This window comes from Lathyrus oleraceus, chromosome 6 (genome assembly GCF_024323335.1).
Source record: "Lathyrus oleraceus cultivar Zhongwan6 chromosome 6, CAAS_Psat_ZW6_1.0, whole genome shotgun sequence".
NCBI lineage: Eukaryota > Viridiplantae > Streptophyta > Magnoliopsida > Fabales > Fabaceae > Lathyrus > Lathyrus oleraceus.
In genome coordinates, this window is record NC_066584.1 from 431,170,377 (window position 1) to 431,197,084 (window position 26,708).

The following is a 26,708-nucleotide window of genomic DNA, read 5'->3' on the forward strand; positions in this document are numbered from 1 at the left end:
AGAGACACAACATGTTTGGGGAAAACATCGGGGTGCACCATATCTAATGAAACAATTACAATAAAAAAAAAACTCAAAAACCGTGAACAGAGCTGAAAAAATGAGAACAGACAGGCTACGGAGATGCATCTCCGTATGAATTCATATAGAATTGGGAGATGCATCTCCGCGTTAAATGCAAGTTTTTTTCAGACTAAAAACAAATTTAATATGATCGATGAAGTTTGAAATGAATGATATTTACCTGAAGTTTCAGCTTCTTTTACTCCTTTTGATGTGATGAAACACAAGAATGAAGATTTGGAGTGAAAATATTGATTGAGAATGGAAGGGTTTTTGGAAAGAGTTTGGAGTGAAAAAGAAGTATGGGTCTGTGATCATGCAGGTGACTATTTCATTAAAATCTTTTTTTTTATTCCGGAGATGTATCTCCGTAAATACTTGACATGCAAAAGTGAAAAATATTTCTAAAATCCTGCCTCAAACCTCCCAAGATGTATCTCCTAAATATTCACTGAAGTGTTTAAATATTAACTCAAACCTCCGAAAATGTATCTCCTAAATATCTACTGAATTGCTTAAATATTAATATATTTGTTGAAAATATTCAAAGATGTATTTTTGAAATAAAATTTTATTTTATTCTGGGATGACATTGAATCGTGATAAGGTGATACAAAAATGCATTTGGAGAATGATCTCTAAAATATGAAAAGCATTTTAAATTTTTTATAAAGTATTTTTCTAACCCATAGAATGGGATAAGAAATTTCCATTGCCCATAGAATGGGATAAGAAATTTCCATTAATTTATTGTTCTGGTTGGTTAGTTATAACAACCATTCCACTTTTATTGGACTTTTCTGTTAAGACTGTGACAATAGGTAAGCCCAATGGAATAGGCTTAACATTAACAGTACGTAATCAATGATTTTCCATGTGTTGGCATTTTTGAATTTTCCTAGCAAAATTTGATGGTGAAGGCACGGAGTCCGGCACTGATAGTGGCAACTGGTATCAGTTGACTGCTATTCAGATTCAAGCTTAATTTCTCCAGAGTTGAGATTCCATCACCACCGCACTTCACGCTTTTCTTTCGCAATGACCATATTATAATTCATTTTGTCAAACATCAAAAGGTACTAAGAAAAAGTAATATTTTGATAAAAAAAATTACCATTAACAAACAAAAGAAATCACACCCTCCAATGTAAAACATCATATGCTCTTTTTTTCTCTCTTTCTGAATGACTTATAATGGGGGACATAGAAGGCTATTACCCTTTATAAAGATGAAAAAACTAATTAATTGAAATACAGTAAAACATGATTACACAATTTTCACAAGAAAAAAGACTAAGAAAAAAAGGAGAGCATGTTTGAATTATGTATATTTATCGATAATTTGAAAAGTCCGCATCTACTACTTTTTCTTTCTTGTGTCATCATTTCCACAGAAAAACCACTATAAATGCACTAACCATAAACCTACATTAACTACATTCCTCCAAACACAAACTTAAATAAATTTCCAACCAGTTTGGTCCCTAGCTTTTAGCCATGACCTCTAAATATATCTCAAGAAGTTTGGTTATAGTCTCCCTTCTAATATCTCTGGTCCTACCATTCACTCTTGGTAAGTCTCCAAAACAGCTAAATTGTGATATTATATATCATCGACACTTTTGAACAAAGATATTTTTAGTGTCTAATAAGTGTCAATTTCTAACACTAACACGACACATGTAATTATATTCAATTTATTATTATTTTCAGTTATTATCGGTGTCGACGTGTCAATCTCGTGTCTGAGGTTCATATTTGATTGACTATAATGAATTAATATGACAATGGTGATTAATGCAGGAGGGATAGAATGTGAGAATCTAAGCACAGAAACATGTTCATTTGCTGTTTCATCTAGCAGCAAAAGATGCGTCCTCGAGAAACACGTGAAAAGAACCGGAGAAGAAGCATACACATGCAAAACATCAGATATAGAAGCTGATAAACTAAAGGATCACATTGAGAGCGATCAATGTATAAAAGCTTGTGATTTAGACAGAAAATCACTTGGAATTTCATCAGACTCACTTCTGGAATCACGTTTCACAGAGAAGTTATGTTCTCCACAGTGTTACCAGAGTTGTCCAAATATTGTTGATCTTTACTTCAATCTTGCAGCTGGTGAAGGTGTGTTTCTTCCTAAGTTGTGTGAGGTGGAAGGTGGAAATGCTCGTCGTGGAATGGCGGAATCGAAAAGCTCTGGTTATGTTGCACCAGGACCTGTGCATTCAGTGGAGTTTGCAGCTTCATCTCCACAGCCAATAGGGTATGTGGAGTTTGCAGAAGAACCTGTGGTTGCTCCATCATATCCACCATACTAAATGTATTAGTTTAAGAAATTTAGATAAAAAAGAAATAAAGAGTACTACTATATATTTAGTTTGTACCACTAATAATGAAGTTTGTACCTACGTAGAAGTGTTTTGAAATATCGCTATATGGGTATGGACAAAAGTAATATATATGAAGCTGCAAGAGGCATTTTTTGTGTGTGTTTTGGATACAAATGGATGAAGATGAATAATTTGTGTTGTTTAGATTCCATTTACTTCTTATGATGTATCTTAGTTTGAAAATGTATTGATACATCCATTGTGTGACATGTATCATGCACAACAATAAAAGTTATAAGTGCTAATAATCTCTCTTGAAACCTATATCACTGAGAACTTAGAATTTCCCAAGCCAAAAAAAAAACTAATGACGGTGAAATGAAAGTCTTATTTAATGTTAATAGTTTTTTTAAATAATTCAAGTGCGGTAACCGGTTAATACGATGTGTAATCCGTTACTGGTATCAAAATAAATTAAATAATAGTAGAAAAGTGTTTATGGAGTTAGTGTAGTCGGCACGCATTTGAAATAATTAGTTATCAATGTTAGTTAATTTCAATTTGTGTCAGTAACTAGTTACAAGTTTTATGTTACTAGTTAGTTACAGACTAGAGTTTTTGATTTTTATGTTATTTGGTTTATGTTAATTGTGTCTCAATCATTGTGTAATATTGTATAAATGTCTTGGAGGCGTCCTCTTTCATTATCCATGAAGCGCTCTCTCTCTCTCTCATACGCACCAATCTTATAAGACTAAATACTGACTCTATCATACGCACTTAATATGAAATGATCTATTTCAAAGAAGCACATTCATTTTCCTCCGGTGCTGGTCCACGAATGCAAGGAACAAGAGACACATAAATTACACCAAAATTTGCTTTCTTTCTGTAAAGCTGTGTATGATTCTTTATGGGTCCTCAACTCATGGATAAGTTGATGGCACACAAGTGTGTGATCATCTTCTTTTTTACCGAGCACAGCTGAAACAACTCGAAAATCGCAACTACCGTCAGACTTAACATTGATGATCTGTTATGTATTTGTGCATAAAAACCGGCATCTCGTTAATTAATAAATTTTTTGGTGGAGGTGGTTTGCTAATGCAAGCTTCTTTAAAAATATTCTTTTGAGATTTTGGAGTTGGTGACTCCGGAAAAACTTTGTCCACATGTTCAAAATACGAAAGAGACCACATCGTTGAATTGTCACTCAGTGTAGACTTGACCTTCTTCGGAACACCTTTTGTTTTTACCGATTGAGAGGGTGGTTTCAGATCACACTACTCGAAAATATACCTTCGATAACACAATATTACAACAACCATTTTTTCACCGTAGTCATATCACATTTTTACGCACGTGTTTTTTATTTTATTTTATTAAATAACTTTTCATCACGCTCCTTGAAAATAATAGTGGTCGTAGAACTTGGATGACAAGCTCTGAATCCCAAATTCTAGCATTTTTCCATTTTTTCAATAAAAATAAGCACATGTTCCTTCACATTTATTGTTATTTAAAAATTGAAAGTATAAAAATTACTATTGTTTGATTCAACCGTGATTATATATTCCATATTTCACTACGGTTGAAACTTGCAATCGTTGTGAAATTATTCCCCACAAAATGAAAACATAATAGAAGGTACCTCATTTTGTTCATAAGACTCAAGTGTGCCCTATCGAACGAGACGACAACGATAGGGAAATCATTTTTGGAAATAAAATCTTGATCCTCTTCAACTTACGGCACGTTACCATTTTGTGTTTGTTGCTCTCTCTCTCTCTCTCTCTCTCTCTCTCTCTCTCTCTCTCACACACACACACACACACACACATTGTGGTAATGCTACTACTTTCTGAAAGTTTATCTTCTTCGCTAGGGTTACATTTCATTTCTTGATATGTTTTTTAACATAATGAAATTGTGATGTATATTGTTCATGTTTCCATGTTCATGTTTTGTGACTATAACTTTGTTCATGTTTCCTTGTTCATGTTTTATGACTATAACTTTGTTCATGTTACAAACTCATTATTAGATTGTTGATTGTAGTTGTGGTTTTGGTGTTGTTAAAGGAAGTAAATGGCAACACAAACTAATATTCTCTCTTATCTCTTTTTTTTATCTTGTGTGTGTAGATTTTTATTCTTAAGCAACATAAGTGCCTACTTCATATGAAGAACATCAAGAAGGAATATGGGAAAAATGACAAGGAAAGAATAGCGAGGCTGAGATTCAAACCAAGGACCTATAAATTATTTCACAACAGTTGTTTGACTAAATCGTTGTTATAAGTAGAGTGCAACCTACCTTATAACCACGGTCGAACCACGACCTCTCGCCCGTTATGGAAACCAGCATACATACAATCACACACTACCTAACAATGAACATGCAGTTGTCAGTAAATGTGTTTTGCACCCTTCGTCATATGTAATTTTCGTAGTAGTGTCAGTGGTTTCTGGTTAAGCAATCTTCCTCAATTGTTCTTTGATGTGGAATGTCATATTGTCACCAACTTTCAAAAATCTCTCTTGTATCACTTCCCATTCGGTCAAGATAGAGATATTCGATTTAACGTCTTTCATGACACCATCATCATCAAACCTAAGCTTCTTCTAGTGACTGTAAACTTTATCCGTTCTTAAGAGGCTACCAAGTTCCACCTTCTTTGTTATAAGACAAGCACATGGGAAACCATAGGTTTTCACAATTGTGCAACCATATTTTGCACTATCGGAGCCTACATTATCAGCTCGTTTTTCTTCGTGAAAAATATAATTTAAATTTGCTCGAGATATGTTGTCAACCAATTGAGAATAAAGATTGTTATCTTTAAATCTGTGTTCCAAAACTACGATGCTCTGACACAATGACGTTTGTATCTCATTATGCTAGTTCTGGATCATTTGGTTCACAGACTCCAAATTTCTACACAAATCACCCTTACTATTTCCCCTCCAATTCTTCTATGTAGTATGGGCAGACTCAACTCGGTTTGTTGTTGTATTCCCAAGATGTCTAACCTGATCGGTCCATGAACAAACAATTTTCTCCTTCACCTGATTGTACTCTCAACATATTTCAACAAATTTGGATATCTCTTGCACACCTTCCTGAAATTTATAAAGAAATCGATATATGACTCGTTAGTAGAAGAATTTACTATAAAACTCCATGCATCCATAATTTTTTCCACTATTACACCCGTGTTCACCATTTTTCCATCTTCGGTCTTTTTCTGGTTTGTCCCTACTGTGGATTTAACCCGACTTCTTACACTCTTAGTTATGTGATACCTACAAAGTAATGCATAAGAAGTAGAATTTTTTTTTGCAACTGAATTCATCAAAGCGGTATCACGGTCAGTAACAAATACTTTCAACATCTCTTCTTGACCCTTCAACATTGTACGACACACCTCTAAAGCCGAAATAACATTCTCTTTTTTTCGCTCTTTTGAAATGCAAACCTGACTGAATATGTCTTCTCATTAGAGGTAACACCAACCATCTCCAGTATTGAAAGTCTGTACTTGTTGGTCTTATACGTTGAATCAATGATGAACACAGTAGAAAACGTGTTGAACAATGATCGCGACTTTATGAGTCTATTGGGGTAATGACTGCAAGTGCACAGTCTAATCGCGTAGTTTTAAAAGATATCGATCCCACAGGGACTTAATGAATCGATATACCGTTTTTCTAAGGTTCCTTCGTAAAGCTAAGGTGGATGATACTTTGATGATTAGGGGGAAAAGTAAAACTAAAATTGGATCTAGATTAAATATCAAATAACGCGGATATTGGTATGTAGTTCGTCGTAATTAGGGAATCAAATCTTCGTTGGTTTCTTAGTTTTAAAATAAGTCTTTTCAGTAGACACTATTGATTAAAAATCCTTTCTCAAACTCTCGCTCTGTTGAATCAGACTATGACTTTATGTTAACGTACGCTCTCACTATTTAGTTAAGTCCAAAATCACTTTTTGAAAACAATAGAATCTGTAGAAACTCTTTTTAAGAAAATACTAACCATTTAAACACCCTCGTCTCAAACTCTCGCTCTGTTGACTTAAATTATATGATTAACTTAAATGCTTAACTCTCGTCCTCACATTTAACCTTTAAAAATACTTTTTGAAAATGATTAGAATTTAATTAACTCTAAAAATTGCTTTCGCCCTGATTTAAAGTTAGTGTCTAATTTACACTGTCCAGTTAAAAGCTCAAACCGTCGTTCTATTGATTTTAACTTCTTTACGCTTTTTACTCTCGTACAAAACCTTTGGTGTTAACTCTGTAAATTGACTCCATAAAAAGAGTGACTATATTTTTAAATAAATTTAAACCAACTTAGTTTTGATTCCTTTATTCCGCTTACTTTACATACCGATATCTAAATTAATTAGCCGGACATGTTAAACAGGCCTAAACAATTATTATGCTTAAATACGGCCATATCAGGCAAACAGTATAGATAAATAGCAGTGCCGAGCATATATAAATTAAAACAATAAAATTAAAGAACCTGTAAAATTAATAGAAATCTTGATTATTCCTAGCTTCGATGCTTGAACACTCCACCACAACTCGGCTGGATTTGTTCTTACAATCTTCGATCAGACAGGAAAATAAAAACGAAGGAATAAAATACTATGACCTAACGTAAGGTTAGATCCAGTAAAAGTTACACAATAGTTTCCGGTGTAGAAACTATTGTGAGAAAATTAATTGAATGCTTTGAAAATTGACTGGAAAAGAAAAGGAAATAAAAATTGCTAGGAAAGTAGAGTGCTGGAAAATTAAAAAGCAGTAAAAATAATGCACGGTGCCGAAAACTGGAAAAATATGAGAGAGAGCTGCAGGGTTCCACCATTGGATCTATTTATACCAATCCATCAAGTGACCGTTTCTTCCAAAGTCCTTCAGTAGGTTTTGTCACGCGTCAACTGGTCAAGCGAAGAAAAAGGTGAACGTGCTTCTGTTACGCGTCAAAGCCAAAAATATAGGAATGGGGGTGTGACGCTCGTCACACCATGTGTTACGCTCGTAACACAAAGCATAGGGGCGTGACGCTCGTCACACCCTGTGTGGCGATCGTCACAACATCAGCGCTTCTAGTTGGTAGTTGTGGGCTGGGCTTTAGTGGAATGCTTATCATCCTCTTTTTGCACCCCCTTTTCTTTCTTTTTCACTTATGCTTCAAATAATGTTATCTGAAATAAATAGAAGGAAAATACCAAGTAATATCGAATAATATAAAATAAATCGAAACAAATAATAATATAATTTAATTAAATCGAGTCCAAAAGTGTGATATTATTTCATGTTATCAAACTCCCCCATACTTAGACTTTTGCTTGTCCTCAAGCAAGATTCAATGTAGAAATCGGTTTAAAATATTAGCTAGATGAAATTTCCAAACACACATCAATTCGTAGTAGGTTGCAAGTAAATCTCGTTTAGAAATAACCTGAGCTTAATCTTAACATCAACAACTACCGTTACAACCTCAGATAACCCTACCTTATGCAAACCAGTTCGAGTCACGCTATTATAGCTATCCTAGTTCTTTTACTCTTATTTCACCCGTTTTCATTCTAGCGAAATCACATTAAGCCCTTTATCTTTTCGCGCACATAGTGGAGTAACCGGTTAGCGATTCTGATCCCCTTTTAGCTAGAAGTTCTGGTACATAAGTTGGATAACTTCGTTACGTAGTCCATTGCAAATTGCGGGGGATCGGATCGTAGTCCGCCCTACCAAGTTCAGCACCAGAAACCGCTGAACCAACTCACAATGGATCGTTCATACAATGTTTTTGTAGGGTCCGCAACCTTTGGATTAAATGATCGGGTAAGGATCACCTAACTTAATTAGTGCATTACCTGATTTTTTTTTCTAATATATTGTCTTGGGAATCATTCACTTATATTCATCGGCTCTCCACGTAGTTTGCTATTAGGATGGTGCCGACTTCTCGTATAAACTACTCGGGGTTACTATAAAACTAAAAGTTCAAGGGATTGGTATAATAGGTACTTTTCTGATCTAACATGTTGAGGTTTGTTTAGAGCGTTGGGGCGGTAATAATTTTTGTCTTAATTTTACTCAAGTTTAATAAAATAAGCAACCTTTATACTTATTGAGTGTGTTGAATTTTTGTTATGGCTCAAGAAAATTAAGGGGAATAGATAATAAAAAATTTTCACACTAGGGACTTAACTTAAAATAAATATATATTATATAATTTTTTTTTTATATATATTTTGAATTAATGATATAAATGAAAGGGAAATAACAATGAAAGGGAAATAACATACTTGAAAAAGGAATGTTGAAAGAGAAGTAATCATAACTGAAACAAAGTTTCCCCCCCACACTTGAATGAAACATTGTCCCCAATGTTTCAAAGAAAACTAAAGAAAAGGAAAAGAATAAGGGAACCCAAACTCAATTCTGCCTTCCGCCTCTGGTTCTCGGACCCGGTGATCGTTGACGTACTCCCAAGTCGTCAAACATGTTGAGCAAGTCAGTGAACCGCTGGTCGGTTATTGCATTCCTCGCTTCCTGTTGTTGTTGCATCAGGCGCATCAGTTGCATTACTTCGAGATTCTGTGCCTGCATGGCATCAAGCTGTTGGGCTTGATGTTCAATAGCGTCCATGATATCATCATTTGTTGCAGGCCTTCTTCTTCGACGACGTCGGGAGGATTGGCCAGTTGCATTATCGGAAGGGTTAAGCGGGGCTGATTGTTGTTCAGGACCTTGATCACCTTGCTCCATTTCCTCAAACTCGTCCGGGGGAGGGTTTGCTTGTGTAGGCTCGGTAGGTTCGAGAGCATTCAGATCATAGATGAAGCGGTTGGGATTGGTGACATCTGTGAGGGCAATGTTGGGCAAAACAACGCTTGGGACTTCTTGGTTATTCACCATAAGATAATACCTTCCGCCTACCCTATTTTTGATTAAGCGGCTGGAGCGACAATAGCTTATATCCATAAATAGGGGTGGCAGAGATTGTAAATTTTGAAGTCGGTCCCCTAGATTCAAACCAAATGCTATGGTGGTTATTAATCCTCCAATCACAAAAGGTTGGCGACCTCTAGCACATAGGGTGCGGATATGGTGAAATAAGAAAGAGGCGGCGTTTACCTTTGTATCCATTTCAAAGACGCAGTGGAGGAAGAATAATTCCTTTGCGTTGACTTTGCTGTTGTTGGGTCGACCAAAAATGGTGTTTTGCAGAATACGGATAAAATACCGGATAGTGGGGTTATGTATATGTGAAGCAAGGAGTACATCCCAGTTATTGGTTTCCACACCGGATATTTTTCTAAAGAGGTCGAAGGCGTTTATGTGCCACTGTGAGTTCGGAGGGATTCTTGGGTGGACTTGGCCTTCTACAGGGAAGTGTAGCATGGCACTCAATTGGTTCTGGGATAGTGAGTACTCAGTGTTGAACATGCGGAAATTTGCGGTACCGGTTAAGTACTCGTCTTCACCGGTTGGAGTGGTGTATGAATAAGAATTTAAAAATTCTAAGGTGAGTGATGGGTAGGTAGGTTGATTGTGTGTGCAAAGAAAGGTTAAATCAGCAAGCCGAAGCATCCATTGCACACCTTGAAGTAATCCTAATTCTTGTAAACAATTTAAATCAGGATACCTGGTAGAGACGACACCTCGTTGTTAAAACCGATCGAACTGCTCCCGTTGATAATTATCATCTTCGGATCGGAAGATAATATTTCTGAATTGTTGGTTTTCCGCCATATTGATAGGTAGGTTGAAAGAATGAAAGAGGATGGAATTGTATTTGTATAGAGTGGTTTGTTGGAATGATGTGGTGTAGGGAGAAAGGTATTGTAGGTATTTATAGGAAAAGTTTTTGGAAGTTTGAAGAGGAGTGGGTGAGGGAAAAATAAATGTGGATGAATGTGAGTGGGATGGAGTAAAGGTGAGTGAATGGGGAAAATAAAAAGGTGGGGGAGGGGGGGGGGGGGGGTAACGGTCGTGTCCCCAACGGTCACCAACGTTCATCTATTCTGAAGCTGTCACGCTCGTGACGGAAGGTGTTACGGGCGTCACATGCACTTGCGTGACGACCGTGATGGCTTGTGTGACGCTCGTCACACAGGTTAGCTTGCAATGGTCACTGCTTACGTGGGTGCTTCATAAATTGTTTTTATTTTGTTTTGTTTATGTTTATTATATTTTGCTATTGTTATATTTTTGAATTGCCATGTATGCTATTCTACTACACACCATAGGGTATATATATATTTTTCTCTAATAGGCTATGTAAGTAGTATGTAGTGAATATCATTACTGGTAATTGTAGATATTGTATAAATCAAAATAAAATAAAATAAACCAATGATGCAATAGCTTCATAAAATAAACATAATGTAACATTTGAAGATAAGAGAAAACAGGGAAAAATAAATACTAAGATTAAAAACAATGTTAAACGAAACTATAGATTCCCTAAAACTAAAACTAATTAACTAAAAACTTCTAGCCACTTGCAGGATCTCTGGCCGGAGGAACAAAGGAATTGACACGGTGTAGCAACTCATGAAATTGATTTGTCATACTACTCATGTATCCCAGAAATTCATGTCCCATATTAGTTAACTCTTTTCTGATGGCATCTTGTTCTGACATCAAGGCTTGAATGGCGGTGTTATAATCAGTTCCGGGCATATGATGTCTATGATCAGGTATTGCCGATTCTGCGGTCGGGATAGGATGAGGTGGAGAGGCAACATCATGGTAACCAGTAGGTGTCTGTGGATCAGACTCAGCATAAGGAATCTGGTCATCACAAATCTCATAGTCTTGGATGGATTCAACAGATCTAACAGGGGAAGGTATTCCATTCAGGTTGTAGAGCCAATTGTTTCGGTTATGAACACCAGTCATCGGACTAGGCATGGTGAATAGATAAAGAACTTGGTTGTTAATTATTAGTTCAAACTCTTCAGGTCCAAGGTTTCCTATAAACATAGTGTTGAAGAGGAAAGGTATATTCATAGGCTCAATGCCACAGAAAGGGTTCAAATCAAGCATGGGTTGGCGCAATCCAATAGCATTAGCAATCATAGTTACCAGTCCTCCTATTAGGATCGGTGCACGGTCAGCTTGAATAAGGCGGTCGAAACTCGCCAACATATAGGTGGCACCATTCACTGGACGGTTCTGGGAAGCACAAAATATTATGAAGAGTTCATCACGTGATACTGTGGTAATATTTGATTTCTTCCCAAAAAGAGTGTGTGCTAGGATCTTGTGGAAATAACGAAAAGCTGGGTTATGTATGTTTCCAGAAAGAAACTCATGTTCCTCAGGATCGTCATTTCCCGTCAAACTTCCCCAAAAATGTTCAAGCTCTCTATATTCAAAAAGGTCTTCTTGGCTAATGGTGAATGTGTCAAAAGAAGTAGGAAACCCTAAAAGGTTAGTAAATTCTTGAATGTTAAATTGATACTCCATATTGAACATCCTGAACTGAATGAAACCTCGGCCTATTCCTTTTCCATGGTTTGGTAGATAGATCAGGGAGCTAAGGAATTCTAGAGTTAGCCTCCGGTAAGTAACAAATTGTCTTCGAACAGGAGTGGTTTCCCACCCTATTTGACTTAGCAGATACATGACACTCTCTCTTAGTCCAAGGGCAGTCATTGCCCAATCATCAGCATAGAAACTTGGGTGCATCTCTCTCTCTGCTAGCTCTTCAAACTTTTGTCTCTGAGCTTTCCCTCTGAATTTGATACCCATACGATCAATTTGTCCCATCAGGTTAATGTTAACTAAAGAAAAGAAAAACAAGAATTTAGTCAGGATTTGGCCAGATGCCGAAAGAAGAAAAGAAGAAAAGTTTTATAAAATAAAATAAATGAAGAATGAATACTAAATAAAATCAAAAGAATAATCAAAGAAAAGATAGTAAAAATTTGTGGGTTGTCTCCCACGAAGCGCTTTGTTTAATGTCGCAAGCTCGACATAAAATTATTAAATGTTAATCTATAAATTTTGGAGACAATACGTCTAAGTGCAGGACTTGCGAGTCTTCATTGTTTTCATCATAGTGATAATGTTTCAGACGCTGCCCGTTTACGATAAATGCTTCCATAGATTTTCCTTTAATTTCCACAGCTCCACTGGGAAAGACGTTAGTAACTTGGAAAGGGCCTGACCATCTAGATCGTAGTTTTCCTGGGAATAACTTAAGTCTAGAGTTAAACAATAGGACTACATCGCCTTGTTTGAAAGTTTTCCTTGATATGCGCTTATCATGCCATTTTTTCGTTCTTTCCTTGTAGATTCTGGCATTTTCGTATGCGTCTTGTCTAAGTTCCTCTAATTCGTTTATATCAAGAATTCGCTTTTCACCGGCAGCCTTGTAGTTTAAATTTAAATTTTTAATAGCCCAATAGGCCTTATGTTCTAACTCTACTGGGAGGTGGCAAGATTTACCATAAATAAGCTTAAATGGGGTTGTTCCTATGGGAGTTTTGTAAGCGGTTCGATATGCCCATAGAGCTTCGGGTAATTTTGATGACCAGTCTTTCCTTGAGGTGGTGACTGTTTTTTCCAATATCTGTTTAATTTCTCTGTTAGACACTTCCACTTGTCCACTGGTTTGAGGATGGTAAGGTGTCGCTACTCGATGTCTTACACCATACTTAAACAATAGTTTTTCGAGTATCTTAGATATGAAATGCGATCCACCATCACTGACGACTATTCTTGGGACACCAAATCTTGGGAAAATTATATTCTTAAAGAGTTTAGTTACTACTCGTGTCTCGTTGGTTGGAGAAGCTATAGCTTCAATCCATTTTGATACGTAGTCAACCGCTACGAGTATGTACTTGTTACCGAAAGAAGGTGGAAAAGGTCCCATGAAATCTATTCCCCAGACGTCAAAAATCTCTACTTCCAAAATGCCCTTTTGTGGCATCTCGTCACGTCTAGATATGTTTCCTGTGCGTTGACATCTATCACATTTCTTGACAGCAGCATGCACATCCTTCCATATGTTTGGCCAATAAAGACCGTCTTGTAGGATTTTAGAGCAGGTCTTGGATGTACTTGCGTGTCCACCATAAGGAGTGGAATGACAATGTTGGATTATACTTTCTATCTCTTCTTCAGGTATACACCGACGGAAAATACCATCGGGGCCTCTTTTGAAAAGTAAAGGGTCGTCCCAATAATAATGTTTCATGTCATGGACGAATCGTTTCTTTTGCTGGTAGGATAAATCAAGTGGAACTATTCCGGCGGCTAAATAATTGACAAAGTCAGCGTACCATGGTGTAACGCATACAGCCAAGGTGGTCTCTACCTGTTCATCAGCTCTATTTTCTTCCAAATTAGCTATAAGTTTATCGTACGAGAAGTCATCATTGATCGATGTTCTTTCCGGTTCCAGATTTTCAAGTCTAGAAAGGTGATCTGCTACTACGTTTTCAGTTCCTTTTTTATCTTTGATTTCCAAATCAAATTCTTGTAACAACAAGATCCACCTTAGGAGTCTAGGTTTAGCGTCCTTTTTTGTTAAGAGGTACTTAATGGCAGCGTGGTCAGTGTAAACGATTATTTTAGCTCCGACCAAGTAAGAACGAAATTTATCTAGTGCAAATACTACTGCTAAAAGTTCTTTCTCGGTCGTGGCGTAATTCATCTGTGCTTCATCTAGAGTTCTACTTGTATAATATATGACGTGAAGTTTTTTATCCTTTCGTTGTCCTAAAACAGCGCCTACGGCGTAGTCACTTGCGTCACACATTATTTCGAATGGTTCATTCCAATCCGGAGTCTGCATTATGGGCGCGGAGATTAATGCTTGTTTAAGTGTTTGAAATGCTTCTAAACATTTATTGTCGAAGATGAATTCAGCATCTTTCATTAATAATCCGGTTAAAGGTTTGGTTATTTTAGAAAAATCTTTAATAAATCGTCGATAAAAACCGGCATGTCCTAAGAAGCTTCGTACTTCTCTCACAGTTTTCGGAGGTTGAAGGTTTTCGATTACTTCTATTTTGGCTTTGTCTACTTCAATTCCTCTATTTGATATGATGTGTCCTAAAACAATTCCTTCTTGTACCATAAAGTGACATTTTTCCCAATTAAGTACTAGGTTTACTTTTACACATCGTTCTAGAACTCTTTCTAGGTTTTCAATACATTCTTCGAAACTTTGCCCGCATACGGAAAAGTCATCCATAAAGAGTTCCATGATGTTTTCAAGAAAATCGGCGAATATTGCCATCATGCACCTTTGGAAGGTTGCAAGAGCATTGCACAAGCCAAACGACATTCGTCGATAAGCGAAGGTACCAAAAGGACATGTGAACGTTGTCTTTTCTTGGTCATCAGGATGAATTGGTATTTGAAAGAAGCCCGAGTAACCGTCTAGGTAGCAGAAATGAGAATGCTTGGCTAATCGTTCTAACATCTGGTCTATGAATGGTAAAGGAAAATGATCTTTTTGGGTTGCTTTGTTTAGCTTCCTATAGTCAATGCACATTCTCCATCCCGATTCGATTCGTTTGGTTATAGTTTCTCCTTTTTCATTTTCGATAACTGTTATACCTCCTTCTTTGGTACTACGTGTACAGGGCTAACCCATTTGCTATCGGATATAGGATATATGATACCTGCCTCTAATAACTTCGTTACTTCCTTCTTCACTACCTCACTCAGGATCGGGTTTAGTCTCCTATGATGTTCCCTAGAAGTTTTACAGTCTTCTTCTAGCATGATGCGATGCATACAAATAGAAGGACTTATCCCTTTAAGATCGGTGATGTTGTATCCTAGTGCGGTTGGATATTTTCTTAAGATATGTAGGAGTTTTTCGGTTTCGAGTTTTCCTAGGTCTGCATTTACTATCATTGGTCGTTCAAGTTCTAAGTCTAGGAATTCATATCTCAGATTTTTGGGAAGTGTTTTCAGGTCGAGGGTTGGTTTCTTAAGGCATTGCGTAGGATCCGGTGTTATTGCTAAACATTGGTTCAGTCTGTCTTCTACACGATAGTCAGACAATTTGTCATTTTCTAATTCTGTTTCTTTTATGCATTCGTCGATGATATCCATGAAGTAACATGTGTCATCTATTGCAGGTACTTTCAAAATTTTGGAAAGAATGAACTCAATTTTCTCTTCTCCTACTTCGAAAGTGAGTCGTCCTCGTTTTACGTCTATGATGGCACCGGCGGTTGCTAAGAATGGTCTTCCCAATATAATGGGTGTGACTTCATCTTCTCTTATGTCCATAATTACAAAATCGGTTGGGATGTAGAATTGACCTATGCGCACGGGAACGTTTTCAAGAATTCCTACGGGATATCTAACGGAACGATCTGCTAATTGCATAGACATTTTAGTTGGTCTTAATTCTCCCATTTCCAATTTCTTGCATATGGACAAGGGCATAACACTGATACCGGCTCCTAAATCGCATAGAGCTTTGTCTATGACAAATTTTCCTATGTGACAGGGTATAGAGAAACTACCAGGATCTTTAAGTTTAGGAGGCATATTCTGGATTATAGCGCTACACTCAGCAGTGAGTGTAACGGTTTCGCTATCTTCAAGTTTCCTTTTATTAGAAAGAATTTCTTTTAAGAACTTAGCATATGAGGGCATCTGTGTAATAGCTTCTGTAAAAGGAATTGTGACGTTTAATTGTTTCAGTAGGTCAACAAATTTTTTAAATTGGCCCGCGTCTTTGGTTTTAATAAGCCTTTGAGGATAAGGGATAGGTGGTTTATAAGGCGGTGGAGGTACATAAGGTTCTTTCTTTTCTACGGTTTCCTTATTACTCTCTTCCTTTTCCTTAGGTTTATTTTCTTCCTCAGTTGACTTTTTAGAGTTTTGGTTTTCAATTCTTGGATCAGACGGTCCTTCTACCTCTGTTCCACTTCTCAATATAATTGCATGAGCGTGGCTTTTCGGGTTAGGTTGGGGCTGTCCAGGAAATGTACCAGTTGGGGCAGCAGTAGGCGCTTGTTGTTGAGCTACTTGTGAGATTTGTGTTTCCAGCATTTTGTTATGGGTAGCCAGGGCATCTACTTTACTTGCTAGTTGTTTAATCTGTTCGTTAGTGTGTACATTCTGATTTAAGAACTCTTTATTGGTTTGCTGTTGAGAAGCTATGAAGTTCTCCATCATGATTTCCAAGTTGGATTTCCTAGGAATGTTATTGTTAGGTGTAGATGGGGTCGGCTTTTGATATCCAGGAGGTATAGCTGGGGCTTGACTGGGAGCTTAACCTGGTGCGTATAAAGCATTATTACTCTTATATGAAAAATTAGGATGGTTCTTCCAGTTTGAGTTATAGGTATGCGAGTAGGGATTTCCTTGAGCATAGTTCACTTGCTCTGCTTGGATTCCTGTTAGGAGTTGACAATCTGTAGGAGTGTGACCTTGGATTCCACAGACTTCGCAATTTTGAGTCACGACAACCACGGTGGCTGGAGGTGATACATTTAAACTTTCAATTTTCTGGGCAAGAGCATCCACTTTTGCATTAACATGATCAAGGCTACTTATCTCGTACATGCCACTTTTCGTTTGAGGTTTTTCTACCATTGTTCGGTCGCTTCCCCACTGATAATGATTTTGGGCCATGCTCTCGATAAGTTGATAAGCATCGGCATAAGGTTTATCCATAAGCGCACCACCTGCGGCGGCGTCTATTGTTAACCTTGTGTTGTACAAGAGACCATTATAGAAGGTATGAATTACTAACCAGTCCTCTAAACCATGGTGTGGACAAAGTCTCATCATGTCTTTGTATCTTTCCCAAGCTTCGAAAAGAGACTCGTTATCTTTCTGTTTAAATCCATTTATCTGGGCTCTCAACATAGCTGTTTTGCTTGGAGGAAAATATCGGGCAAGAAAGACTTTCTTCAACTCATTCCATGTGGTGACTGAGTTGGAAGGAAGAGACGGAAGCCATCTTCTAGCTTTATCCCTTAGCGAGAAAGGAAAGAGACGAAGTCGAATTGCCTCTGAAGTGACACCATTAGCTTTAACAGTATCAGCGTATTGGACAAATACGGATAAATGAAGGTTTGGATCCTCGGTAGGATTTCTAGAGAATTGATTCTGTTGCACTGCTTGTAACAGCGAAGGTTTAAGTTTGAAGTTGTTTGCTTCGATTGCGGGTGGAGCAATACTCGAATGCGGCTCATCTTGCGATGGAGCGGCGTAATCTCGAAGAGCACGAGCTGGTTCTGCCATCTCGGGTATCGGCGAAGGAAGGAGATTTTTAGGATCAGGAATTTCGATTGGAGGAAGATTGTTTGCAGCACGATACTCCCGAATTCGTCGTAAGACTCGGAGATATCGTTCAACGTCGTTGATTCGTAAGTAGTACGGTTCGCCTTGTGAGCGAGTGTGTGGCATACAAATCAACGAAAAATATGGGAAAAAATAAAAATTGCCTAGTCTCCACAGCGTAACAGAAGAGTTACGATATCGACTAAATAAAAGTCCCCGGCAACGGCGCCAAAAACTTGATCGCGACTTTATGAGTCTATTGGGGTAATGACTGCAAGTGCACAGTCTAATCGCGTAGTTTTAAAAGATATCGATCCCACAGGGACTTAATGAATCGATATACCGTTTTTCTAAGGTTACTTCGTAAAGCTAAGGCGGATGATACTTTGATGATTAGAGGGAAAAGTAAAACTAAAATTGGATCTAGATTAAATATCAAATAACGCGGATATCGGTATGTAGTTCGTCGTAATTAGGGAATCAAATCTTCGTTGGTTTCTTAGTTTTAAAATAAGTCTTTTCAGTAGACACTATTGATTAAAAATCCTTTCTCAAACTCTCACTCTGTTGAATCAGACTATGACTTTATGTTAACGTACGCTCTCACTATTTAGTTAAGTCCAAAATCACTTTTTGAAAACAATAGAATCTGTAGAAACTCTTTTTAAGAAAATACTAACCATTTAAACACCCTCGTCTCAAACTCTCGCTCTGTTGACTTAGATTATATGATTAACTTAAATGCTTAACTCTCGTCCTCACATTTAACCTTTAAAAATACTTTTTGAAAATGATTAGAATTTAATTAACTCTAAAAATTGCTTTCGCCCTGATTTAAAGTTAGTGTCCAATTTACACTGTCCAGTTAAAAGCTCAAACCGTTGTTCTATTGATTTTAACTTCTTTACGCTTTTTACTCTCGTACAAAAACTTTGGTGTTAACTCTGTAAATTGAGTCCATAAAAAGAGTGACTATATTTTTAAATAAATTTAAACAAACTTAGTTTTGATTCCTTTATTCTGCTTACTTTACATACCGATATCTAAATTAATTAGCCGGACATGTTAAACAGGCCTAAACAATTATTATGCTTAAATACGGCCATATCAGGAAAACAGTATAGATAAATAGCAGTGCCGAGCATATATAAATTAAAACAATAAAATTAAAGAACCTGTAAAATTAATAGAAATCTTGATTATTCCTAGCTTCGATGCTTGAACACTCCACCACAAGCCGGCTGGATTTGTTCTTACAATCTTCGATCGGACAGGAAAATAAAAACGAAGGAATAAAATACTATGACCTAACGTAAGGTTAGATCCAGTAAAAGTTACACAATAGTTTCTGGTGTAGAAACTATTGTGAGAAAATTAATTGAATGCTTTGAAAATGGACTGGAAAAGAAAAGGAAATAAAAATTGCTAGGAAAGTAGAGTGCTGGAAAATTAAAAAGCAGTAAAAATAATGCACGGTGCCGAAAACTGGAAAAATATGAGAGAGAGCTGCAGGGTTCCACCATTGGATCTATTTATACCAATCCATCAAGTGACCGTTTCTTCCAAAGTCCTTCAGTAGGTTTTGTCACGCGTCAACTGGTTAAGCGAAGAAAAAGGTGAACGTGCTTCTGTTACACGTCAAAGCCAAAAATATAGGAATGGGGGTGTGACGCTCGTCACACCATGTGTTACGCTCGTAACACAAAGCATAGGGGCGTGACGCTCGTCACACCCTGTGTGGCGATCGTCACAGCATCAACGCTTCTAGTTGGTAGTTGTGGGCTGGGCTTTAGTGGAATGCTTCTCATCCTCTTTTTTCACCCCCTTTTCTTTCTTTTTCACTTATGCTTCAAATAATGTTACCTGAAATAAATAGAAGGAAAATACCAAGTAATATCGAATAATATAAAATAAATTGAAACAAATAATAATATAATTTAATTAAATTGAGTCCAAAAGTGTGATTTTATTTCATGTTATCAAACAACTTGATGGAATGAGGATGAGTCCAAAACATATCTCTAACGGTTACTCCATCCTCACACGTGCGGTACCTGGAAACATAATTGTTATCATCCAAAAGTTTCAATAGTTGTTGCATTTCACTTTTATCCCCCTTTAACGCCTTATTATATTGGTATCAGATATTGTGCACTTGCTTGATATTTGAGATATTTCCGGGTCTTCTAAGTTTCAAAGTTGTAAGTATGTTTTTGGTTGAACCAAAATCAATGTCATGTATGAAACACATTCTTTCCCTTCCGACATGAGGCAACACACAATTGGATGACCGACTAACTTTTCACACAAGTCATGGTTATGTAAACCACATATGACATTAAATCTCCCTTTCTTATTTATAAACATATAACCACGAACTTAAAGGGACACTCACATTTTCTTGAATCGGTATCATCTTGTTTAAAATTCCAGAGAGGATGTATATATTTCCCACTTCTTTCGGATGTCATTGTCACAAATATACATCTTCTATCTGAACCATTATCGGACCTTCCGATTACCACACCAAATCCCAGTTTGAAAATATTCGTATGAATCCATTAAAGCATGTGATCACGAAATTCAAACTCTTGCTCATTTTTAGATTGACTGTCAATATCTACCTCCTTCACAACAACATCTTTTACATTTGGAGACACAACATGTTTGGGGAAAACATCGGGGTGCACCATATCTAATAAAACAGTTACAATAAAAAACTCAAAAACTACTAAAATTGTAAACAGAGTTAAAAAAATGAGAACAGACAAACTACAGAGTTGCATCTTCGTATGAATTCATACAGAATTCAGAGATGTATCTCTGAGTTAAATGCACGTTTTTTTCACAAAAAACTAATTTAATGTGATCGATGAAGTTTGAAATAAATGATTTTTACTTGAAATTTCAGCTTCTTTTGATGTGATGAAACACAAGAATGAAGATTTGGAGTAAAAATGTTGATTGAGAATGTAAGGATTTTTGGAAAAAGTTGAGAGTGAAAAAGAATCATGAGTTTGTGATCATACAAGTGACCGGTTCATTAAAATCATGTTTTTTTATTCCGGAGATGCATCTCCGTAAACACCTGACCTGCAAAGGTGATAAATATTTCAAAATCCCGCCTCAAACCTCCAAAAAATAATCTTCGAAATATCCACTGCACTGCTCAAATATTAATATATTTGTTGAAAATACCCGAAGATTAATCTTCGAAATGAAATTTCATTTTACTCTAGAATGACATTGATCGTCATAAGGTGATACAAGAGTGCATTCGGAGAATGATCTCCAAAAATCTATTTTAAATTTTCAACAAAGTGTTTTTCCAACCTATAGTTGGGATAAGAAATTTCCATTAGTTTATTGTTATGGTTGATTAGTTATAACAACATTTCCATTTTTATTGGACTTTTCTGTTAAGACTGTGACAATATATGTAAGCCCAATGGAATAGGCTTAACATTAACAGTACGTAATCAATGATTTTCCATGTCTTAGGCATTTTTTGAATTTTCCGAGCAGAATTTGATAGTGAAGGCACAGAGTCCGGCACTGATAGTGGCAACTGGTATCAGTTGACTGCTATTCAGATTCAAACTTGATTTCTTCAAAGTTGAGATTCCATCACCACCGCACTTCACGCTTTTCTTTCGCAATGACCATATTATAATTCTCTTGTGTATTTTGTCAAACATCAAAAGGGTACTAAGAAAAAGTAATATTTTCATAAATAAATTACCATTAACAAACAAAAGAAATCACACCCTCCTTTGCAAAACATCATATGTTCTTTTTTTTCTCTTTCTAAATGACTTATAATGGGGGACATAGAAGGCTACTACCCTTTATAAAGATGAAAAAACTAATTAATTAAAATACAGTAAAACATGATTAAACAATTTTCACAAGAAAAAAGAAAAAGAAAAAAAGGAGAGCATGTTTGAATTATGTATATTTATAGAAAATTTGAAAAGTCCGCATCTACTATTTTTTTCTTTCTTGTGTCATAATTTCTACATAAAAACCACTGTAAGTACACTAACCATAGACCTACTTAAACTACATTACTCCAAACACAATCTTAACTAAATTTCCAACCAGTTTTGGTCACTAGCTTTAAGCCATGGCCTCTAAATTTATCTCAAGAAGTTTGGTTATAGTTTCCTTTCTAATATCTCTAGCTCTCCCATCCACTATTGGTAAGTCTCCAAAACTGATAAATTGCGGTATTATGTAACATCGACACCTATGAACAAAGATATTTTTAATGTCGTATAGATGTCAGGTGCTAACACTACTACGATACCGACACATATCATTATATTATATTTATTATTATTTTTTAATTATTATTAGTTTTAATATATCAGTTGTATCTGGTATTTATATCTCTATTGTTTTAATATGATAATGGTGATTAATGCAGTAGGGATAGAATGTGAGTACCTAAGCACAGAAACATGTTCATTTGCCGTCTCATCTAACAGCAAAAGGTGTGTCCTCGAGAAACATGTGAAAAGAACCGGAGAAGAAGCATACACATGCAAAACATCAGAGATAGAAGCTGATAAACTAAAGGATCACATTGAGAGCGACCAATGTGTAAAAGCTTGTGATTTAGACAGAAAATCACTTGGAATTTCATCAGACTCACTTCTGGAATCTCGTTTCACGGAGAAGCTATGTTCTCCACAGTGTTACAAGAGTTGTCCAAATATTGTTGATCTTTACTTCAATCTTGCAGCTGGTGAAGGTGTGTTTCTTCCTAAGTTGTGTGAGGTGGAAGGTGGAAATGCTCGTCGTGGAATGGCGGAATTGAAAAGCTCTGGTTATGTTGCACCAGGACCTGTGCATTCAGTGGAGTTTGTAGCTTCGTCGCCACAACCAATAGGGTATGTGGAGTTTGCAGAAGAACCTGTGGTTGCTCCATCATATCCACCATACTAAATGTATTAGTTTAAGAAATTTAGATAAAAAAGAAATAAGGAGTACTACTATATATTTAGTTTGTACCACTAATAATGAAGTTTGTACCTACGTAGAAGTGTTTTGAAATATCGCTCTATGGGTATGGACAAAAGTAATATATATGAAGCTGCAAGAGGCATTTTTGTGTGTGTGTGTTTTTTGGATACAAATGGATGAAGATGAATAATTTGTACTGTTTAGAGTTCCATTTACTTCTTATGATGTACCTTAATTTGAAAATGTATTGATACATCCATTGTGTGACATGTATCATGCACTACAATAAAAGTAATAACGGCTAATAATCTCTCTTGAATACCTATATACCTATATGACTTAGAGACTATAGAATTTCCAAAGCCACACCCAAAAAAAAAAAAAAAAAAATTAATGATGGTGAAATGAAACTCTTATTCTATTTAAGCAAAACCAAGACCGACCGACCGACCGACCCAATTATATTGGAGGTCCCGTTCTAATTATAAAAATAGGCCTTATTTTTTTTAAAATATTATTATAATAATTAAAAATATATCAAAAATACATTTATATATAAATTAAAAATAAATTTAATTATAATTATTTTGAGTTTTAATCATTCTTGATTTTTGTATGTATTAAATTTTTATCATAATATTTCTTTCGATTGTTGAGTTTTTTTAATAACGTTTTATTTATTTTTATTAATATTTATAAAGAAAATTGAAAATTTCAAAAATTTGGACCCTCTAATATTTGGGGCCCTGTGCTGCAGCACATGCTGCACATGCACAGGGTCGGCCCTGAGCAGAACTAACCACCTAAAATGAGCCTAATTGCTCGAGTCTTTAAACTTATGCTTCACATACACCTTTTTAATATGTGGTTTATTATCAAATCTCCCCCATTCAAAGTTTTCTTATCAAATTAGTTTATATAGAATGGATCGAGACGAAAATCCTAAATGAAATTACTTTTCTTATAAGTATTTCAAGCATTTTCAATGGTCTTAGAGTTGGAACGAAGGAACACCCAGGATAATTCACTATATACTCGAGTTTATAAAAGACCGAGATGAAAACTCGAATGTAGGGAAGATGAATTCTGGAATTTTGTGTAAAGAGAATATGTTTTTGTGTGATATTTTTCTGAATCTGGAATGATCAACTTATAGGTCAAAGCAGTGTTGTTTCACAAAGTTGCGACCCTTGATGAAACACACACTTTTAGCAACACTTTTACCAAATGTTGTACTGTTTCGCCTATAACAACATTGTTTCCAAATGTTGTATTGTTTCGCCTACAACAGTACTTTTAAACCAAATGTTACACTGTTTCTCCTACAACAATCATTTTCAAAGATTGTATTTTTTGCATTCTGCAACATTTTACGAAGTGTTGCCTATTTCTGAATTTAAAATACAAACTACCTACTGTAATACTTCACAAGTGTTACATGTTTATGAATTAAAAATTAATCTTCACTTGTATATTTTCTTATCATTTTTGAACACACTCAAGATTATTAATTGTTAATAATTTACAATAATTCACTACTTGTTCTAATAATGACAAGACCAATTCCAGAAAAAAAGAGGAAAATAATGTTAATATAGTTAAACATCTTTCGGATTGAACTTATTAGTAAGGATAACACAAAGCTTAATCAGAATGTTAGGTAGTTATGCTTTGAACCGTTATCCCTTGCGATTAAACCAACGTTACCTTACACACATTCTTTAATGGTTCTTCGTCTACATCTCTCGCCTATCACTATTTACGGTCATGTGCTTTTTCTGTTTTTGTGAATTTTTCATGAAAGAAACTCCTACTCTCACTTTGAGACGACACCATTTCGAAATTCATATAGGTGAAGTTCATTTTATATCTATTTCTGAGTTACATATTCTCGATATATAACTTCATCAAGAGTTTGTAAAAAAAAATCAACCCTCACTATGTAATAGTCAACATTGTCATAGAATGTTGCACAAACATCCAGATCAACGACTTGTTGCTACCCATTGAATCTTAGGTTAATGTTTGTTAACTTCAGATTGAGTTACTATCGCTGTCAGAACCCTTATTCAAGGAGTTTCAATCCCATACCCGTCGAGGAAGTCTTTACTAAATCTCTGGCCAGTTGTTTTGTAAATGATAAAGCAAATCATAGCTTGATCATATATATGTGAATGAAATGATTACATCCTTAATCAATTTTCTCACAAAAGAATGTATAAGTCATACTTGCCTAGACTCTATGTTATACACTTTTTGTATGCTCTAGGTAAAGTGGCTTGATTACCACAATGTATTAACACTTTTAAAACATTGTCTTTAGCCTATGGAACTTCCAACAGAAGGTCCCTCAACCATTCAACTTCTTAACCAGCAGAAGCAAGAGCCTCAAACTCTGATTTTATGGTTGAGAGAGTGATCCACATTTATTTCTTGCTCTTCTAAGAAATTGCACCCCAAGCTAGCTAATGTAAATATCCATTCAAATGCAGATTTATGATATTCAACACTTGATATCCAACTGGCATCGGTATATCCTTCTAATATGGAAGGAAATCTACCATAATAGAGACCAAGATTTTTCGTTTTCATATGATAGCCTAAAATCCTAATGATTACCTTCCAATGCTCACCATTTGGATTGCTAGTAAAATTTAATCGTTTTACTAATTTCAAATGTTATGTGGGGTCTAGTACACTGAGTCATAACTCTTTCATCATTCTTTTGAAGTTTGACACTAGGATTAAATAGAGTACTCACTTTCTTGAAACGTAAGTGTTTGAACTTGTCAAGTACTTTCTCAACATAATGTGTTTGACTAAGTTCATAACCCCCACTATTTCGTTTTACTTTCACCCATAAAAGTGTGCCAACTAGTCCAAGATCATTCCTCTTGAATGTGGAAGTTAGAAACCTCTTTATTTCTAAAATTTCATTCATCTCATTTCCAATGATCAATATATAATCAACATAGAGACAAATGAATATCATAATGTTCTCACAATTTTTTTTGTACAAACACTTGTCATAAGAATTAAATGAAAAAAGATTTTAGATAATCATGCATGATGATGCAAGAAGGTTTTAGATGAAATGAAAGATGAAATTATGAGTAATTTAAAGTAGTATAGTATAAATTGAAATGAGAACCTTAGTCATGTTCAATTATCTCAAATCTTCACTTGATTTCTATGTTCAACCTTCTTGATCAACTTCATCATTGATGCACATGACACTTTTGATCCTTTTATTCTTTGATAATTTTGTCTTCATCAAAACTAAACTCGATATAGGATATATTATTCATAATCTCCCCCTTTTGGTGATGACAAACTCTTATGTGTCTCCCCTTAATCAATGAATATTACAATGACATAGTCAAACTTTTGATGTCATTATTTCAATGCTTATTTTAATCCATACAAGAATTTGACAAGTTTTCACACTTTTGTTCATTACCAAGAAGTACATAACCTCCCGATTGCTCCATGTAAATCTCCTCATCGAGATATCTATTTAGAAATATTATTTTGACATCCACTGAATGAACTATAAGGTTATACAAGGAAGCTAATGCAAATGAAACTCTAATTTCGTTGTGCTTGCTACTAGTACATATGTGTCAAAATAATCAACAATCCATGGAGAATCTTTCTCACAAGGTTCTTAATTTGTGGGAATCTTGAATTCCTTATCCTCTATGATAAGATTATCAAAATTCCACATCTAGGATTCAATAATTACATTAGACTCCAAATTCAAAAATCTATATGCTTTAATGTTAAGTGTATAGCCTACAAAAATATATTTGATCTCACAATGACCCAACTTTTTCCTTTTAGGATTTATGCTCTTATAATAAACTACACATCCCGACACTCTAAAATAACATGTATTTTACGCTCTGCCTTTCCATATCTCATATGGAGAAATATCATTTTTTCTTCAAAAGAATTCTATTCATTATATGACATAAGGACTTTGTGACACAACAAATTTTATGTCATTCTTCTATTGTCAATAAAATATTTTTAAT

At 35.7% G+C, this 26,708-nt stretch overlaps 2 protein-coding genes and 1 non-coding gene across 3 annotated transcripts; all 3 read left to right on the top strand.

The window, feature by feature from the left end:
- The first annotated feature begins 1,468 nt into the window (after window positions 1–1,468).
- On the top strand, window positions 1,469–2,603 carry LOC127092794 (uncharacterized). The gene is made up of 2 exons (XM_051031692.1): window positions 1,469–1,636; window positions 1,867–2,603. The coding sequence occupies exons 1-2, from the start codon at window positions 1,561–1,563 to the stop codon at window positions 2,385–2,387; spliced, it is 597 nt and encodes a 198-aa protein (XP_050887649.1). The 5' UTR covers window positions 1,469–1,560; the 3' UTR covers window positions 2,388–2,603.
- Window positions 2,604–17,179: 14,576 nt separating this feature from the next.
- Window positions 17,180–17,286, top strand: LOC127098812 (small nucleolar RNA R71). The gene has a single exon (XR_007793507.1). It is a non-coding gene; the product is annotated as a small nucleolar RNA R71 (small nucleolar RNA).
- A 4,458-nt stretch (window positions 17,287–21,744) lies between these two features.
- On the top strand, window positions 21,745–22,825 carry LOC127092795 (uncharacterized). Its single transcript, XM_051031693.1, has 2 exons — window positions 21,745–21,905; window positions 22,133–22,825. The coding sequence occupies exons 1-2, from the start codon at window positions 21,830–21,832 to the stop codon at window positions 22,651–22,653; spliced, it is 597 nt and encodes a 198-aa protein (XP_050887650.1). The 5' UTR covers window positions 21,745–21,829; the 3' UTR covers window positions 22,654–22,825.
- Window positions 22,826–26,708: the final 3,883 nt, after the last annotated feature.

What these genes read in the sequence shown, in the direction of transcription:
- LOC127092794 (XM_051031692.1), top strand. Translation starts at nt 1,561, where the DNA reads ATGACCTCTAAATATATCTCAAGAAGTTTGGTTATAGTCTCCCTTCTA. An exon ending in GGTCCTACCATTCACTCTTG is followed by an intron (nt 1,637 to 1,866) that starts GTAAGTCTCCAA and finishes TGATTAATGCAG; the next exon opens with GAGGGATAGAATGTGAGAAT.
- LOC127092795 (XM_051031693.1), top strand. Translation starts at nt 21,830, where the DNA reads ATGGCCTCTAAATTTATCTCAAGAAGTTTGGTTATAGTTTCCTTTCTA. An exon ending in AGCTCTCCCATCCACTATTG is followed by an intron (nt 21,906 to 22,132) that starts GTAAGTCTCCAA and finishes TGATTAATGCAG; the next exon opens with TAGGGATAGAATGTGAGTAC.